At 37.3% G+C, this 20,138-nt stretch overlaps 1 protein-coding gene across 4 annotated transcripts in view; it reads right to left on the bottom strand.

The window, feature by feature from the left end:
* Positions 1–371: 371 nt before the first annotated feature.
* Positions 372–20,138, bottom strand: part of LOC131075254 (uncharacterized) — a 41,617-nt gene continuing 21,850 nt past the window's right edge. For all 4 annotated transcript variants that reach the window (XR_009113176.2, XR_009113178.2, XM_058012085.2 and 1 more), the window contains one exon: positions 372–805. Coding sequence is in view for 2 of the 4 variants with exons in the window: in XM_058012085.2 (XP_057868068.2) it covers positions 769–805 (37 nt within the window). In the remaining 2 variants the exon portion in view is untranslated. The remainder of the gene's footprint in view (positions 806–20,138) is intronic.

The following is a 20,138-nucleotide window of genomic DNA, read 5'->3' as shown; positions in this document are numbered from 1 at the left end:
ATTTGTTAGTTATGGAATACAAGTTGTTAAAATAGTACGAGTCGAAATACTTGTTTTATTATAATTATAGTTAAATTCTTATCAATGTGATTATTATGTTAAGTTGTCAATTTTATGATTTGTTGTTAGTTATGGAATATGATATGTTAAAATAGTACAAGCCAAAATACATATTTTATTATAATTATGGTGAAATTCCTATATTATGTAAATTACATTAGTGATGTGAATTAATGATGTTCAAATAATATATTTGTAATGGCAATTTATGATTGGTTTCAAGTCGTTTACAATAATGTTAAATATGACAACAGTTTTTAATTTTTTCATAATGTGAATTGCATTCATAAAGTGGGTAAATTTTGCTTTTGTAAGGGTTATTTATGACTATCCTTTGTGCACTATTTTATAAATTATTCTTAAATAAAAATTAAACTGAAAAAAGAATACAAAAAGAAAAAAGACACAAACCTTAAAGAATGGTCTTGACCTATTGACCATTCTTTAAGGTGTCAGAAAACATGACCTCAAGAATAACCATGGCCAATGACTATTTCCTTCAGTCTTTAGAAGGGGTTTTTAACCCCTTCCAATATTTTTTATTAAGCACTATATTTGTACATATTACAATGCTATCAAGTCAATATGCTTAACCAAAATTTAACTACATAAGTGATTGAAGCCTAATTCCATCTCTTGTTGTTTTTATACATCATGATGAAAAAGATGAATCATATAGCTCCTCGACTCACTTTAGGATCCTTCTTATCAAACTGCAGTTTTTTCGCTGCAACATGCTGCCACCCTGTCATACCAATTAAGCTATAAATTAGTCAATGTAATGCAGCAAATGAAAACGATAATGGAAATAATCTCCAATCCAAAAAGATTCAGGCATTTTACAACTACCACAAATAAACAAAAATAGAAATCACAAAGGTAGAAAATTGTTTTTGTTTGTAGACAGTCATTAAAAAAGCACCAAAAATTCACAAGTGCATTTTCAAATACGTGGAACATTTATACACTTTCTTTGTCATGTTTTGTTTCTTCAATATTTTTAGAGAAATAAGGGACAACCTCAGTTAGGATGCTATGACCAGCATTCTTCACAATATCCATTCTTGAATTATGAAAATGTGTTGTATCCCTAACAACCATTTTCATTTTCAGCAATCTTGGAAATGAACTTGATGACACTATGGCAGTCACCTCACAACAGACCAAAATGTAGCTAGATACCCTATTTTAGACCATAATACTAGGATTCTTTCAATTTACTAACACGTTTAAATAGTTGCTTGTTTCACTGTAATCAAGTTGTGATATAAATTTCTTAAAACTCACTCTTCCCCCTTTTAATATTTTTCTTTGACCTCTGTTGCTGAATCATGGCCCCTTTTGACAAATTTTCAAATTTTATTAAAAGTAATGAATATTTTGAATGCAGTCTCTATCTTCCAGTCAAGACCCTGTTAGACTATTTGCCATTGATGTCAGAATATATCAAAAGATCCAGTACGGTACAAATATCCTACTATAGTGCGGATGACAAGATATTGGAATGAAGAATGATTAATGGTTTGTGTAGATATGGTCAAACAAACTTCATGTATTACATGTCTTCATTGTTCTCTTTGGCTGCATATGTTTTGACTATACACAGTCGTTCTTATGATTCTAGATCTGTATATTCTTCTGGTTGTACATAAATAAGATTGGAGAATATTATTCCCACGAACATGATACAACAATTAAGAAAATGATAATAATGGATGATTGAAAGAACTAATATACTCAGACTTTCATTGCCACCTTAATGTTTAGTCATGTTCAGATTTGGAAATGCTTGAAGAGGAGATACGTATTGGTTTCCAGCATGAAATTTTTCATTGATATAGTTTGCCTTATTTATAATCTTTCTCATTGGTTGATTGGTTATAATGTTTTGTTTATTTTTGTTAAGATGATTAGGTAACTTGGTTGAAGTAGTTAGACTTGGGTTGTAACTACTTGAATAAGTTAGAACCATTACAAAGCTTTGTTTTAAAATGCTTGGAGAGAAAAGAATATTATTCTAAAGCATTCACTGAATTCTAAGGAATGTAACTGTGGTGGTAGTTCCAATAGAATACACAGTCATCAAGGACATGGACTTCCAATGTTTTGTGTTTATACAAATACATAGCGACTACTATATCATGCATATTCAAGTTACTATATCGTTGATCAATTTTATCTAAAGAATGAAATACAGATTTGTATCCAAAAATTTGTGTTTTTACTTCTGGAAGTGCAGATATTGTTCTCTTATTCTAATATGAAAATGCAGTTTGTCTAATGTCTGTTCTAAGTTGAATCATGGGCAGAGTGAAATCTGAAGTACAGTATTGTGGCAAACAGATCTGTATAAATTTATTGATCGTTGAACGCTATTCATACTTGAAGCTTTCTAAATGTTCAAAAATCAAAAGTTAGAAATTTGATAAAATGTTCATATAATATCAATATTTTGAAAGCTTCAAAAGATGTTATTTGTAATCTGCAATTGTTATGAAGTTGAAATTCAATAATGTACTGAGTGATTGGTATCACAAAAATTTGAGTTGGTGCTCATAAATTTGGGTTTGAAAAATTTGAGTTGGTGCAAAACAATCTCTGAAATGCTTTAACTATGGGAAAACCAAACACTTTGCTGCCAAGTGTCCTTACACCAAAGATGATCAAAGATGAGCAAGACAAGAGGAAAGGTAAAGATCGATCATACAATAACAAATGGATCTTTTCATATAAGAAAGAGAGTTTATGTACCCAAGAGGAAACTTCACACTGAGAAAGTAGTGAAGAATCTAGTTCTGGGATTTTATTTGGCAATTGGACCTACCAACTCAAATTTCAATGATGAAGAGTTTTTGCAAGATACTGAAGAAGGAGAAGTAAATCTTGAGGCAGAACTTCTATGTGCTTTAGAAGAAATTAAGAAATCGAGGAAGGAGGTTACACAGCAAAAGACTTCAGCATTGGAAGAACATGAGACTTTGAAACGGGAACTTGATGAAAGCAACCAAAAGATCATCAATCTAAAAAGTGAAATTGAAGAAGGTAAGAAAAAGGAAGAGGCAATAAATTTGATAACTACTTAGGGTTGGTGCCCTTAAAGCATTGTAATTGGAGTAAAGATTGTGAGGCCAGATGAAAGATCCTTGACTAATAAATCTGATCCAACTACTGATTGTTTTCAAATTGATATTCTTTGACCAGTGAAAAGTACTCTTTTTTTTTGTGGAAGTTTGTTGTTTTTTCAATTTTTTTGTAGTTTTTTTAAATTTTTGATAATACATGGAAAATAATTAATGCAATACAATAAATAAAGAACTGATAATATTTTTCAGACTTCTGATTATTAATTACAGCAAGTACAAATAAATAATAAAGAGGATTGTTGATAGAATTAAGTCGTTCAAGGCCTAGAGTCCAATGTTGGGGTTTGAGGGTGGAATTTGAGCCTGGAATGAAGCAGTGACTAAACCAAGCACCTCCAGCTGCTACTAATGGTTGCAAATGACTTTATTTAACTCTAGGATAATTACCAAAAACTAATATTAAAGAATTATTCAAACCCAGTTGGAATTCCAAATTCTTGCTAGGCAAGATCCCCAAATTATGTCTCTTTTCCTCAATGATTTGTTGTCGCTGCCCAAATCTGATATTTCCTTCACACCAAACCCACTATGATCACTTATTTATACCCCAACAATGAATTCACGCACAAATGGAGGAGTAAAAACCCCTCAGTTTATTTAATGGAAGCTAGAGGCTTCCTTAGGTGGTACGACCAACTACCTGGAGAGGTACGGCTGCCATAAATGCAATTATTCTGCTATAATAACCCTTAAAGTGGATCAGATCTACGATTAATGCCAGTATACCTCTATCACAAGCAATAAACCCCTGAATTATGACCTGAATTGCCAAGTATGAGGCTCCAATTGATGTCGCCCAGCTAGAGATGTATGGGTTTCCGTCCAAACCCCTGCAAATTGGAGAATGTCGCCCCCAATCTGATCTCAAACCTCTGCAAATCGTGCAGACCTGCTGAAAGATGGACAAATTCACAAAATAGAATTAACATAATGAGTCTCCAAACATCTCCCAACACCTTTATTCATCCTCAAGCCTGATTCGACCTCTTTTGGCATCTTTCAAAGATGCCTTTAGAATCTCCATTCCTCTAATAAGTTCGATCAGCCATGAGGGTTGTTAAGTCATTAAAGTGGGGCCACTTTTGGTTAATAAACAACTTTGGAAAATGTGCCTTGGTGAAAACATAAAGTTGTTTAATAACTTATTTACTTTTTCTAATTTTAGAAAAAAGTAACTTTTATAGCTTTAAATTATAAAGTTATTTTATTAACTTACTGTTGATGTGTTTTTCATGCACATGCAAACACAGAATAAAATACCTAAAGGTACCTTATCCTCTCTTGAACAAAGTTATCGACTGTTGAAGATCTCATGGAAGGATCAGTCGGAGCAACTCCAAGGTTCTGTTATGTAGGTTCTCTACTCGTGGATAAGCTCTTTGCGGTATGATGTGATTTTGCTGGAATCACAAGGGGACTTACACTCGATGATTTGAATGTCTAATTTGATTTGAATATTACTGGAACATGGGATTTCATTAGCCTAGACTTTTGAAAAAAGGAAAAATGGATGAGGGCGAGGGAAGGATCTAATTCTGACACTAAGAATGTAGGAGCAATGAATGACCTTTGATGAAATTCTAACTGTCTTGTTTTGACATCCCAGGACCATCTCCACAAGGTTAGTGTGATCTTCAGAGGAAAGCTTTATGATGTTCGGATCATCGCTACAGGCATGGACACCATCAAGCTGATGCATATCAATGAAGAAGCGACAATTGAAGTTAAGCTTAAGCTAAATGATTCCCATTGACTACACAAGGCAAGTCTGCAATCAACAAACTGCTAGTAGTATGGATATACAAATTTCACCATCAATCAAACACATTTCTTCCACTCATCTAATAACATGAAATCAAATCTAAGAAGTATAGAGACCATGTAAATTGTTGAATCGACCCATAGTTTTCACCATTTCTTCAATGAAGTTTACAAGTCTTTTACAACAACATCTTGGCAACAATCTTTGCCTTCTCTTTCTATTCTACTCTAGCTGCTATTCTATTTGCTATTAATTATTAGCTATTCTAACCTCTAAGAACTAACTATTAAACTTCTAGCTATTGACTCACTATTAGCCTTTACAAATGAGGAGCCAAGGCTTATATAGTGCCCTCAATACAATTCGATGGCTCAGATCAATTTGAGATGAATGGCCGAGATTTTACAATAAAAACCCTAATTAGGGTTTGTTACAACAAACTCAATTCTGACCAATGAAATAATTGCATTATTTGGACACGTCTTCTCTGGAATATTCAACCAATGGATAGTCGGGGTAGGTACATCAAAGTTTGTGCCATTTTGATGAGCCAGGTACATTGAATCTGGACACGCTGAGGTAGACCAATCCGACATGGAGGAGTGATGATTGGGACGCCACCTTGCCTGACACTTGTAACTTGGTTGATGTTCAATTTGATGATGTTGAGAAGCTAGCTTTAATCAACTCTTCTGAAACTATTGGCTTCTTCAACGAACCCTTGCTTTAACCTCCTTTGTCTTTGATGTGCAGGATGGATGGTGTACCTTTCCTTCAAATGCTGGTCTGGAAGAGGTTGTCCCTGATGATGCTGGAGAAGGTCGTCCTTGATCTGGCCTGGTCTTCTTTCATCTGCAAGACAAACCATAAGATGATTAAGGACACATAATATATTTATTCTAACATAGCATTTTATACCTTAAATCATCAACAAGACATCAAAATGAAGTTTGCTCAAGATTCTTTCTAGGGACAGGCTTCATAAGAATTTCGCCCTGGACCCTCTAGAAGGGTCAGGAGCAAAATTTGCATTCCTCGCCAACTTGGACCTCTTTTCAATGTTACCTCACAACCAGCTCCTCGCCTGGCCCAAACAAGGTGAAAAATTGTAGTTTCAAAAGATTTCGCCCTGGACCCTCTAGAAGGGTCAGGAGCGAATTTTCTTGGTTAGGCCTCAATTACTCCATTTTTTGACTTCAAAATCCTTCGGAAGGTGAGCATATGCTTGTTTTAGTCCAACAAAGTCTAGGGATCCATCCTTTTAGTTTCTCACATGGGCAAATTAGGTGATAATGGGAATTTCGCTCTGGACCCTTTAAAAGGGTCAAGAGCGAAATTCCTTCTTTAGGCTTTATTTTGCACTTCCTTTACCTCAATTCACCCTACAAGGCACGAATATCTCACTCCAGCCTTAATCATGCCATAGGAAACAAAATCTTGTCCTGACATAATGGGGAAATAGTGATTTTGATGAATTTCGCTCTAGACCCTTTGGAAGGGTCAAGAGCAAAATTCACTTTTTGCTTGCCTATTCACACTAAATTTCACTTTCTTCACTTCACTTCATCTGGACTCCCTCATATTGAATCCACTTCTCAACTTGGCAACATTGGTTTGATCTTCACAAGGTCTAAAAAGGAGAATTTGCTCAAAAAACTATCCAGGGACAGGACCTATCCAGAATTTCGCTCTCGACCCTTTGGAAGGGTCAAGAGCGAAATTCCAATTTTAGCTCAAAATTTGCATCTTTGGTGATCAAACATCTTTCCAAGGCATTCCAAATAGCTTCTCTCATCCTAGTCCAGGCCTGACTTAGCACAAAATTTAGAGAAAAGGATGGTTTTAGTGTTTTTCGCTCTGGACCCTCTAGAAGGGTCAGGAGTGAATTTCTTGTTTTGAGCTCATTTCTTCATATTTGATGACTCTTGGCAATTCAAGGACATGCCTAAGGACACCTCCAATCTTGATCCACACTAAACTTGGCATAAATTTGAGGGAAAATATAGGTTTTGCACAATTTTGCCCTGGACCCTTTGGAAGGGTCAGGAGCGAATTTCACCCTTTGCTTGTTTATCCTCACTCAATTCCATTCTTTTCACTTTGTTTACTTGGACTCTCATCCTTGGATCCCTCTCCCATGCTTCCAACATTTTGTTTGACCTCAAAATGAATAGAAAAGAGAATTTCACTAGAAATCATGGCCAGGGACAAGACCTATAATGAATTTCATCCTGGACCCTTTGGAAGGGTCAGGAGCGAAATTCTTCCTCTAGCCCAAAATCATCATTTTTGGAGACAAAAATCCATTCAAGGGAAATCTCAAGGGCTTCTATCATCTTTGTCTAGGTCTGGCTTGGCACAAATGTGAGAGGAATGGGTGGATTTTAGAATTTCGCTCTGGACCCTCTGGAAGGGTCAGGAGCGAATTTCTTAATTTAGGCTTATTCTTCCATCATTTCAAGTTGAATTCACCTCAAAAGGCTAGAAAACACTTCTCCTCTCACATCCAACCCAAGTTTGACTTGATCTTGCAAGGGAAAATAGGTGGTTGAAGAATTTTCACCCTGGACCCTTTGGAAGGGTCAGGAGATATTTTCATCATTTGGGCTCAATTCCTTCAATCTTGATAATCATTGGCAATTTGGAGTCATTCCTAAGGCCTTCTTTAATCATGATCCACACTAGATTTGGCATGAAACTAAGGGAAAAGATAGGTTTTGCACAATTTCGCCCTGGACCCTCTAGAAGGGTCAGGAGCGAATTTCCCTTTTTAGACCAAAATCGTCATTCTTTCAAACCCAATCTTTATTGCAAGGTAAAATCTTATCTCTCTTTGCCCTAGGAACAAGGTTTTATGCTCAAGCAAGGTTAAAAATATAGGCTTGTAAGGAATTTCGCTCTGGACCCTTTGGAAGGGTCAGGAGCGAAATTTCCTTCCTTGGCTAAAACACTCATTCCTTAACTCTTTCAAACATCCTTAAAGATTTCAATATGCCCATTCTCTCTTTCAACATGCCTTGGACATAAAAATTGGGTCAAACAAGGAAGGAAATGCATCTTAGGTAGATTTTCGCTCTGGACCCTTTGGAAGGGTCAGGAGCAAAAATCTCATTCTAGGCTTGATATTTCATCTTTTATTATTTCCATCATTTCTCAAGGCAAGAATATGTATATCCCTCCTCCATCATGCCTTGGACACTACGAACTTGGCCTAACAAGGAAGACAATGAGGTCCATGAAGATTTTCGCTCTGGACCCTTTGGAAGGGTCAGGAGCGAAATTCACATTCTTGGCTAAAATCTTCACCTCATCCACCTTTACTCACCTCCTAAGGTTAGTACATGTCAAGACACCCCCAAACATGCCTAAGGAACTATGAAATTGGTTTTGACAATTGATAAATTGAGGTGCATAGAATTTTCGCTCTGGACCCTTTGGAAGGGTTAGGAGCAAAAATCATGTTTTTGGCCAGCTTCTCACTTAGGTTCACTTCATTCTCCACCAAACTTGATCAAATCAACTTCCTTCTTTCACTATCAAGATATTCCATCACCCAACTGGGTCTAGGCAAGGTCAGACTAGGTTTTAAGGCCAAAGGAAGGCAAAAGGGAAGATTTCGCTCTGGACCCTTTGGAAGGGTCAGAAGCGAAATCCTCATTTGAGGCTAGCTTTCATCATCTTGAGGTCCAAAAATTCCTCTTCAAAGCAAATATGTATCAAAATCTACCAAACCATGCCTTAGAAACTCCTAACTTGGTCAAGCTAAGAAGCAAAATAGAGGAAATATGAATTTCGCTCTGAACCCTTTGGAAGGGTCAGGAGCGAAATTTACATTCTTGGTTTAATTCACCCTCAAACTAGCTTGACTTTGTCCTAGGCTAGATCCTTGATCCATTCCTTCCCTGTCTTAGCCAAATTTTCTCAACCACTCACTAACTTCCTCGAACTCAAATGGGACACCACCAACAAAACCAAGCCTAAAGAAGACCTTGAAAGAAACCCTAACTTGGAGCATCCACTGACTCACCCTAGCCCAAGCAGAGCCTGCTATCCAGTGATCCCCTTGGTGACACTCGAAAAGCAAAGGCTAACAAACAAAACTCTAAAACCTAGAAAGCACAACCCCACATAGCGAAAAAAGTAGGGGTCCCCATTTGCAATGGGGCGATGTGTGAATACGTCACAACACTTACCAAAGTCATTAAATGACTAAGTATAGAAATTCCTTTGGTAAGCAACTCATCTCCAGCCACTAAATTCACCTGTGGAGATGAATGACAGGTGAATCTCCATCCTGGTAGATCACTCAAGAAGTGGGGACATTACACTGGATTAGGACAGTAGATCCCAGTAGCATTTCTCACTATGGTTTTCCCACATTGGGTTTCCATGTAAAATCTTGTGTGTCGTGCTCTTTTTGTTGCATCTTTTCAGTTTCAATTGTTGTATCTTTTATATCTTTCAATTTCAGATTAAAAGCTTGATAAAAAGGTTTAAGTTGTTAAAAGGATTAAAGTTTATGTACTATTGATTCAACCCCCCCTCTCAGTAGTACTTTAGTGTTCTACAGATCCCTCTCAATCCAAAGATGTGAGTTAGAGAAGATGGCATCATAGAAATCTGCACTACCCGGGCTGTTATGCAAAACAAAAACAATGAATTGGAAAGAAAAAATGGTAATGAAAACAATAGCAGCAATAACAATTACAACTATGAAGACAATAGCACTAATAACTGCAACAAGAAGAATAGCAATAAAGATGACATGAACAACATCAGCAACAACATAGGGAATGCCTCTAATGAATTGAGCCTCACAAGGTTTGGGAGCCTGTGAGAGCTGCAGTTATATATGTAACTCAAAGGCCATTGACTAGAATTCCTCCTCTATTACCAGGACCCTGGTTTTCAATCCTGTTTTGGCCTATCTAGATGGGGGACGAAATAAGATGCTTGCAGCTTGCAGCAAAAGCTTATGATATTTATAATGCAGAAATTTGGTCATCTGGTCTATGTATTTATACTCCTAAAATAATTTGGGATGTGGCCAAACCTAAGATCACACTTTGGGTAAGGAGAATGGTAAGTCTTGCAATGGTAAAAGTTCCTTATGTCAATCCTGGATAGGTAGTCTGGACTATCACCAGTGAAACTGAATTGAAAGAGTTCATGGACTTGAAGCATCATTGTGGCCATTTCATAGTTCAGGTAAATTCTTTGTAATGAGTAAAGATTAGCATTGTGTACAATCTGAGGCCATATAACTTAGAACTATGCTTATTCTGAAAAATAAATCATATTGTTGGTTTTGTTTTCTCAAATCACTGTAGAGTATTATTTCTGTTGTAAATGTGCTTCAAAATGTAAATAAAAACAAGGTAAATCTTGTTGCTAACTTCTTCAGCCTTGATCATAATAAGATTTTGATTATAGATTGTGCTGGATTTTCATTGCCATTGTAATTCTTGGTCTATTCAATCCTACTTAAAAGAATGCCTAATAATGGTGGATTTTAAGTTTAATTCAAAAAAATAAGAACAAAAGTTGAGCATTTAGCAATATCTGGTTTTATTTTGGTCTCGCATCGCTGCCTAATAATGATTTGGACCTAAGCATTGATTGACAATGGCAAAGTACATTCAAAGTTTCGGGAGAACTTGTTGAGATCTTTAGAATATACTTTCTCCCCCGAGATTTTGGAAATTTGTTGGTATTGAGTTGTAGATTGATTGAGTTGATCATGAATCCAGTGTGTGGAATGGACCATTTTTGGAAGAGATTGAGATGGAACAGAGGTTCTGAATGTATGGGAGGATAGTCAATTGGTAGGGTACCAAAAGGGAATTCAATGAAATTTTGGTTAACCATATAGGGTTTCCACGATGAAAGACTATTACTACCAATTATGCCATCATAACCGGGAACTTCAACATTCACAAAGACGAGTTCATAGGTATTACCATTGATTGAGATGGGGACTTTGCAAGCCATTTTGCTAAAGCATTTGTAACTGTAAAGCGGAAAATCGGTCGAACCCTAGTTGCTCTCCCCTCTTCCAACTCCAAGGAGAGAGAAGGGAGGTTGCTAGGGTTGATGGTTTTCACTTGGGAGACTTTACATTCAAAAGAGGGGTTGAAACCCACAAGATCCAATCCCACACAATGCAAGATTGGATGCTAAATGCGTTTCAAGGGTTAAGACAGCAAGGCTACCCTCTTTTGTAAAGAATGTGCATAGGATAATTAAGCTAGGAATGCATAGAAAGTGAGAAAGATTCGCTTATAAACTGAGATAGGGATATAGGATGAAGCTGCGGACCTAGAATTAGCAATAAAATGTCGATACGGCGCTGTCCTGCAAATTTGAGCGAAAGTTGACGGGACGATGGCGCCCGGCGTGCACACGGTCCTCCGAAAAATCTGCGAAACGAAGGGGGATCTGTTCGTCTCTGCACAAGGATTCCAGATCTTCAATTTCAGCCGTGTACCTGCAACCTACACACAGAAAAACGAAGACGATTGGGGGGTTAGGGATTAGGGGTTTGCCTTTAGGTCAAACCCCGGTTTTGGAATTAACCAAGAAATGAGAAATGTTGTAAATGTAAATGTCTGTAATGTAAAACAAGTACTAATACCTTGTTGTAAGGATGTTTGTATCCTTATGTGCGAAGGTATAGATGTTGTTGTATGTTGTATGTTGTAGTAGTATGTAGTAAGTGATCTCCTCTTCAATGGTTGAATCCCTGTCTTGAATGCAACACTTAGCCTTGAATGGAGACTTAGAAAGAATGCTTGAATGCTTGAATGCTTGAATGTTTGAGTATCGTTTCCACGTCTTGTACACATATGTCCTTCCTCTTTTCATCTACCCAAATGGGAGAGGAAAATGTAGTTTATATACTTGCCAATTAGGGTTAATAGACTGATTTTCCCGACCTTAGGCTGACCAAGAAATATTATTTCCAATTTGCAAACAAAAAGACCCGAAGTCCCATAGGAGACCGGGCCCAAAATAGGGCCAGGGACCAAGGCGCTGGGCGCCATGGTCCTAGGGGACCAGGGCACTGGGCGCCCTGGTCCTGAAGGACCAGGGCGCTGGGCGCTCTGGTCCCACCTCCCGGGACGGCAGGGTGCAAAGGAGGTTCAGGCCAGGGTGCTTGAAAATGCAGTTTTTGGTGTCATAAATAGTTTTCGGGGTCTCCATTCAGGTTCCGTGTTGTGTCGCCATCGTGAAGACCGAAATGCAGTCGAAATTGCAAGTGTCGCAATTTTAGGACGCTACATTTAGCCCCCACTTTAGCGGGAGTATGTATGCTCATACTTCCGGTAAAGTACAAGGAAATAACATTGAAAGACTTTCACCACGTCAAGGAGGCAAGATACACCAAGCCCCCAGTGGACTAAGGATCTTACGACTTCGATTGACAAAGTAAAAGGGAAGATCACGAGGGAGAGCCATGACTGTCAGTAGTAGGGTTCCCTCACTATGAGTCATGCAAGAGAAATACCAAAAATTTTCAAGGCAAAGCTAAGTTCGCCAAGAAATTTTCAAGTATCCTGAAGGGATAGACAGGGTGTATGCCCCCCTACGTTAAAGCGATCACACATGCCTCAACGGGGGTGATTGTTTTAACGTAGTGATACACATAAGAAATGAGAAAGGAAAGGAGCACGTTATCGCAAAGATTTAGCCCCCAAGTGTGAGATAAACCCAAGGATAATAGACACAAACACAAAGCACGAGGTGACTTCGCTTTCCTCGGGGTCAGTATGCTGTATGATAATTCATGTATATATATCATATGTATGTATGCATAATTGTTCTTCATTCCCCAATCAAGGAAGGTCACCTAGAAGAAGGGAACACATGTGTCGTTTGAGTCAACATGAGAGAGACCCAAAAGAGATCTCAATGCTTTGCATCGTCCTCAAGTAGACAACACTAAGGACAACAAATAGAAGAATGAGAATAACATATAGAAGAAGTAACACAAGAGAGGAGGAGAGAATCTGCTATGCTAATGTAACTAGTCTAGCACGTCATCTACCCCCCGATCTTGCTGATCAATGTTTCGGGAAGGTAGGGAACACGCTAGAGGAGGAACATCCAACACAGCAGATGGAGCTATCACAAGATCCAAACAAGGGCTATGTTCATGTTCCAAGCCACGTTGTTCTTGTCTAGGAGCTAGGATAAGTGCTTTAGAAAATTCATTAGATAAATGGTTATCAATATCAACAAGTTCATATTCACTATCAGAAGCAAGAGGAGTAACATGTTCATCATGAATAACATGTTCGTCTATAGCATCATCAAGATTTATAAAAATAGGATCTTTAACTCGCACAGGATCAAGACCATCATGCATCTTATGTTTAGGAGATTTTGGAGAAAATGGAATAATGCTTGTTGAAGGTGTTTTTGGAGATTGTGAAGTTTGAGAAGCAGCTGCTTGAGCTCTAAGATGACGCTTTCGTCGACGTTCGCGTGCAGAATGATTTCGTCTAGTCTTAGTAGGAAGTGGAGAAGATTGAGGAGGAGGAATGTTCTCATCCTTATCACTTGGGTGTTTAGGTTGTGGTCTCTTAGGCTGGATAATAGGAGAAGAAGAAGGTCTCTTCTCTCTAAAAAAAGAAGGAGGAGGAACTGCTCCATATAAAGGAGGAATATTTGGTTTAGGAAGGAGACCAAGTCCATCATGACGAGGAGGTATAGGTCTACTTTTAGAAGGTTTATTAGGCATAGACATAGTCACATCCATAGGGATGGGTTGGGAATCTTCTTGAGGAAAGACATTAGTTTTATCTTTCAAAGGAAGAACTTCCTTCTCAAGAACAATAGGAATGTCAAGTTTAGGTGTTCTAGGTTCACTTAAAGATAGGATCATATCTGTTTTCCATTTTTGATAAGATTTAAAAAGATGATCACTTCGCGGAGGAAGGGATTGGAATTGTTTAGGCCAAAAATAATCAATAGGAACGCTAGAAGTTCTTTCAGCTGGTTTAAAGAGACTATGATTGACAGTAACAACTTCACCATTATGGGGAAATTTCAAACACTTATGAATAGGAGAAGCAATAGCTTTCATGGAAGATAGCCAAGGATAGCCAAGCTTCACACGAAATTGTTCGGACGAAGGAATAATAGCAAAGTTCACATCAAGGGATTTGTTATGGACCTCAATAGGTAATGTAATAGAACCAATCGCAGGAGAAGAAAATGCATCAAATAATTTCACAACCACATCTGTTTTGTCATAAATCACTTGATTCAATTGCAAAGTAAAAAGGAATTCTTCAGTAATAACATTAACCATGCACGAAGGATCAATAAGCACTCCACGACAAGGTGTATTCTTGACTTTTGCAACTATGTATAAAGGACCATCAGGTGCCCTAATGGTTTCACTAGAATCAAATGTGATGGAAGGTTCTTTAGGGTTTTCTTGCTGCTCTACAAAGTTAATCACATTCGAAGTCATAGACACAAGACCATCAGATGAGAGAGAGGAATCATTAGTCTCAATCGCATTAGAGGTATGAGAAGGTAATGGATCAGTAAAAATCTGAAGATTTTGGTTAGGAGGAGCTACAGATGTATTGCCTTTATCATTCACTCCCGAAACAGAGATAGTATTATTATCAATCAAATCTTGAATTTTACCCTTTAAAGAAAAACATTTTTCAGTATCATGCCCCGATTGACGATGAAATTGACAAAAAGATTTGTTATCAAAATAAGGTGAAGTAATCTTTGCAGGATCAATTTGCCTTATAGGAGGAAGAGTAAGCACATTTTGTTCCAATAACTTATTCATAATACTATGCAATGATTCATTCAAAGGAGTATACTTTCTTTCTTTCTTGAAAAATTTAGAAATAGGAGGCACACCTGATGCTGCATTCACATTGTTGTTGATGATGTTTTCATTGAATTTGATGGAATCTCTGTTCGGTTTAAACTTCCCAAATGGTTGTTGACTGCTATCACCCTTATCACTCGGAGCCATAGGATGTGATTGTTCCATTTGACTCACAGTCAGTTGATAATTGTGAAGAGTTGCACACAACTGTTGGAAAGAAGTAAACTCAGAAAACAGAAGTTTGTCTCGAATATCTTTTTGTAAATTAGAAATAAAGATTCTTTGAATATCATTGTCAGGCACTGGAAAAGAAATTTGAGCATACAAATGCTTATATCTACCAGTGAAATCAGTCACTTTTTCTTTAACACCTTGTTTACAATGCATTAAATCAATCAAAGTAACTTTAGGACTTATATTGTTTTGAAATTGTTAAATGAAAGCATTTGCAAGTTGTTCGAAAGAAGTAATAGAATAAGAAGGCAACGAGCAATACCATTGTAGGGCTTTATCTCTTAATGTTCTAGTAAACAGTTTTGCAAGCAACCTTTGGTCATAAGCAAAATCGGTACAAATTGTTTGAAAAGTCTTAACATGTGTTAGAGGATCACCTTTACCATTATAAAGCTCCAAATTTGGAATTTCAACATGCTTAGGGGGAATAGCCCGAACAATGTCAAGAGAAAGTGGGCTCGCAACATCAAATGTTGGCACACTAAACTTAGATTGATTCATAGAGGCAATTTGTTGCTGTAAAGAAGAGACAGTTTGTGCAAGATTGTTAATGGTCGCTTCAGTCGAAGAATTCATATTAGATGTGTTAGATTGAGATGGAGGTGTTATGTTATTGAAAGAAGGTAAAGAGTAAGGTGGTGAGACTCTATGATAATTAGTCATAAGAGATGATTGGATAGGAGGAACACTACAAGGAGGAATGGAATGGTTAAATGAATTGCCCCCTTGCGTCATGTTCATTTGTGGAGATATAATAGGGACACTCATTGAAGGAGTGAATGAAGAAATCGGATTGAATGAAGGAAGAGGGTTAATTGAAGAGGAAGGATTGCCCCCATGACTGGTGATCACAGGAGGAATGTCTTGTATAGAAGTAGTCATTATGTTTGATGTAAAGGTAGGTATGCTAGCAATAGGAGTCGTCAAAGGAATAGAATGATTGACTTGAGTAGGAGGTTGTATATAACCCAAAGTTTCGGCACAACCCTTCATAGGCATCACATTCGAATCCACAATGTGTGCAATACCACGCAAAATATCAATTCCATTCTTGTCACTTTGAAGCATATGTTTTAAACCCTCAATTAAAGGAAGAGCTTGACTATCGGGGTATTCTTGAGACATCCATTGTCGAAAATCGTCAAATTGGTTATCCAATTTTGCAAGTTGTTCTACAGGAAACCTCATGGAGAGCTTCTTCATCATTAGGAGGATTAGAGGAATTACCCATGTCCTCGTTAAAAAGGCTATTCAAATTAGGTTCCATCTCCTCGATAATCAAACCTCGGAAAGACTTAATTCTACGGCTTCATCTAACGGGAATAGTGTAAGTAGGGCTTATTGTTGTAAAACTCATGCACTAGAGAGAGAGAAAATTTTGAATTTTAAAGGTAGCAAATTTCAGTAAAATCAGCCAATCTTCTGGATTTAAGCTGTTAAATACAATCAGGACAATCTCCCGAAATTTCAGAAAAAATGTCAGGGACCGTGGCGCTCGGAGTGCACACGGTCCCGGCAACTTTTTTCGAAATTTGCAGGGATGAAAGTTATGATGATTTTAGAGCTAATCTGAAAAAATTGAGTGATTTTACGATCTGTAGATAGGCCAAATTAAAGTTGCAATCTCGAAATTGAACCCTACCAAGATTGTCGAAGAATGCAAAATTTGAATTTTGAAAAAGAGAGGGAAACTGAAATTTTGAATTTTATGATTTTAGAGGGAATACCAAAAGCAATGCAAGTTTTGAAATTTAAAAGTTGACTCAATTTCACGCAAAATTCAATTTTGAAAGCGGAAATTAAAGTTGTTGTAATTAAGCACTTAATTTCAAAAGTCACAAATTGCAAGAATTTGAATAAAGCACTGAAATTTCGAATGAATGCAAACACACTTTTCAGATTTAGGACAGTAAGAACACAATTTTGACACAAAATTTCAATTTCAATGATTTTTGAATGTTTAGAAGCCTTAAACCAAGCAATCACAAGACCAACTTTGACTGTAATTTTGAAAGTGTTAGATTTGGTAGAATCAGCCAAAATTCTGGATTTTAGCAGGAAAATACAGTAAAATCTAGCTCCCGAAATTTCGGAAAAAATGTCGGGGACGATGGCGCTCGGAGTGCACACGGTCCTCACAACTTTTTTCCAAATTTTCAGGGATGAAAGATATTGTGATTTTATTGCGGAATCCAAAGTTACAGCTGATTTGGAGATGTTTTGATCAATGAAATTGTCGGACAAAGGTTGAATCAAGAGGGTTTCAAAAATTAGGGTTTTGACATTTAACCACTTAATTTTCAAAATTAAAGCACAAATATGAATTGATAATTTGTAATAGAAGGGCAGATCTGAAACAAGCATTAACATTTAGACATTTCGCAAGTTAATTACTAAAAAGAAAATTTAGGGTTTTTATGCAATTAACCTCTAAAAATTTGCAAAAGATCAAACATGGAAATGTAATTAAGGAAGCAAATTTTCAGATCTAACCATGAATAATCAGAAAGGATGTTCACGTCGGGTTCACCAAAATGTAAAGCGGAAAATTGGTCGAACCCTAGTTGCTCTCCCCTCTTCCAACTCCAAGGAGAGAGAAGGGAGGTTGCTAGGGTTGATGGTTTTCACTTGGGAGACTTTACATTCAAAAGAGGGGTTGAAACCCACAAGATCCAATCCCACACAATGCAAGATTGGATGCTAAATGCGTTTCAAGGGTTAAGACAGCAAGGCTACCCTCTTTTGTAAAGAATGTGCATAAGAGAATTAAGCTAGGAATGCATAGAAAGTGAGAAAGATTCGCTTATAAACTGAGATAGGGATATAGGATGAAGCTGCGGACCTGGAATTAGCAGTAAAATGTCAATATGGCGCTGTCCTGCAAATTTGAGCGAAAGTTGACGGGACGATGGCGCCCGGCGTGCACACGGTCCTCCGAAAAATCTGCGAAACGAAGGGGGATCTGTTCGTCTCTGCACAAGGATTCCAGATCTTCAATTTCAGCCGCATACCTGCAACCTACACACAGAAAAGCGAAGACGATTGGGGGGTTAGGGATTAGGGGTTTGCCTTTAGGTCAAACCCCGGTTTTGGAATTAACCAAGAAATGAGAAATGCTGTAAATGTAAATGTCTGTAATGTAAAACAAGTACTAATACCTTGTTGTAAGGATGTTTGTATCCTTATGTGCGAAGGTATAGATGTTGTTGTATGTTGTATGTTGTAGTAGTATGTAGTAAGTGATCTCCTCTTCAATGGTTGAATCCCTGTCTTGAATGCAACACTTAGCCTTGAATGGAGACTTAGAAAGAATGCTTGAATGCTTGAATGCTTGAATGTTTGAGTATCGTTTCCACGTCTTGTACACATATGTCCTTCCTCTTTTCATCTACCCAAATGGGAGAGGAAAATGTAGTTTATATACTTGCCAATTAGGGTTAATAGACTGATTTTCCCGACCTTAGGCCGACCAGGAAATATTATTTCCAATTTGCAAACAAAAAGACCCGAAGTCCCATAGGAGACCGGGCCCAAAATAGGGCCAGGGACCAGGGCGCTAGGCGCCATGGTCCTAGGGGACCAGGGCGTTGGGCGCTCTGGTCCCACCTCCCGGGACAGCAGGGTGCAAAGGAGGTTCAGGCCAGGGTGCTTGAAAATGCAGTTTTTGGTGTCATAAACAGGTTTTGGGGTCTCCATTCAGGTTCCGTGTTGCGTCGCCATCGTGAAGACCGAAATGCAGTCGAAATTGCAAGTGTCGCAATTTTAGGACGCTACAGTAACCAGCACCAAATTCAATACTAGTTTGGCAAGGAAAGGTTATTTATTAGGTGGAAAACAATTCCAACGTGCTACATTTATATCTGCACCAGTGTTGGCACTTGATGGCTACAATCCTATCTTACATTTGGAGGGTGGTTTGTATGCATGGGGCAAAGCAAGTCTACCTGTCAGTTATGAGGAATAATGGTGTTGGTCCATGGAACAAAGATAATTGGCATCCTATAGATTATTGTAATTTGTGAGATGCAGTGAAGGTCAAATATAACTAAGTTTTGGTTGTAACCAAGATCTAGCCTTGTTGCACCATAGTCATTAATCTATATGTTGTATTCCTTTCTTTTTGGATCAGAAAGGGTGGATATTTGATATCCACAATAATTTTTCTTATTTCTATCCTGAATTTCTTCTTTCCAGTTATGATGTTTTCCCCCTTGTAACTGCTTATGTTAGTCTAGATAGTAGCCTTCTTTCGATATGCTTAATGAAGAAATCAATCACTGTAAACACCAATGTTATCTTATGGTGAGATGTTCAATTTCTGAACTACAGCTAGAATTGTCCTCTAAATATTTTCTCTAAAAGAAATTCATCTTATATTAGATCAAAGAACGTGATAATTTTATTCATATGAAAATATGACTACTCTAAAAGCCTAGTCCTATAAGGCAAAACAAAAGATAATGTTTTTTTACTTTACTGTAAGTTACAAAGTTTCAAATATTTTTAGATACAATCAAGTTGAGCTTTCATAAGCACTGCCAAATTGCCCTTAAAACTCAACTTTCCTAAGCTTGACATCAAAGAGAAATGCATGTTATATGACATTAAATTACATGATAATTTTGTAAGGTTAACAAGAGAATTACATAGAAAATCACATCAACCGCAAAAGCTAACCTTGGATTTAATCTTATATTTTAAAGGAGTTTTGAATAGATCTTCTTTAAAGAAAAACAAAAAGGGGATTTTACCAAACCAAAACCAATTTTATAAGAAGATCCAAAGGAACCAATGGTTCACAAATGTGACAAATTAGACCAATTATTTAAACTAAATGAGATTTGCCAATTAACCCAATCAAGTTAAAAATCCCAAATATCATTAAACTGCTACACACCTTTCTTGAATAGATAATGAGCTTGTTTGAGAAAGATGACCGCAAGAGGCTGCCCATGATGTTGAACTGGTTGTTCCACCAAATAGCAGAACTAAACCAATATTGTAATTTGAAATTTCTCATTCAAGGATACCTTATAATTTCTCAGTTACTTCTTCTTTTTTAACATTTATTTACTTT

The sequence above is a fragment of the Cryptomeria japonica genome, chromosome 1, assembly GCF_030272615.1.
Source record: "Cryptomeria japonica chromosome 1, Sugi_1.0, whole genome shotgun sequence".
NCBI classification, from domain to species: Eukaryota; Viridiplantae; Streptophyta; class Pinopsida; order Cupressales; family Cupressaceae; genus Cryptomeria; species Cryptomeria japonica.
Note: the sequence above shows the minus strand (reverse complement) of the source record. Positions and strands in the feature narration are given on the sequence as shown.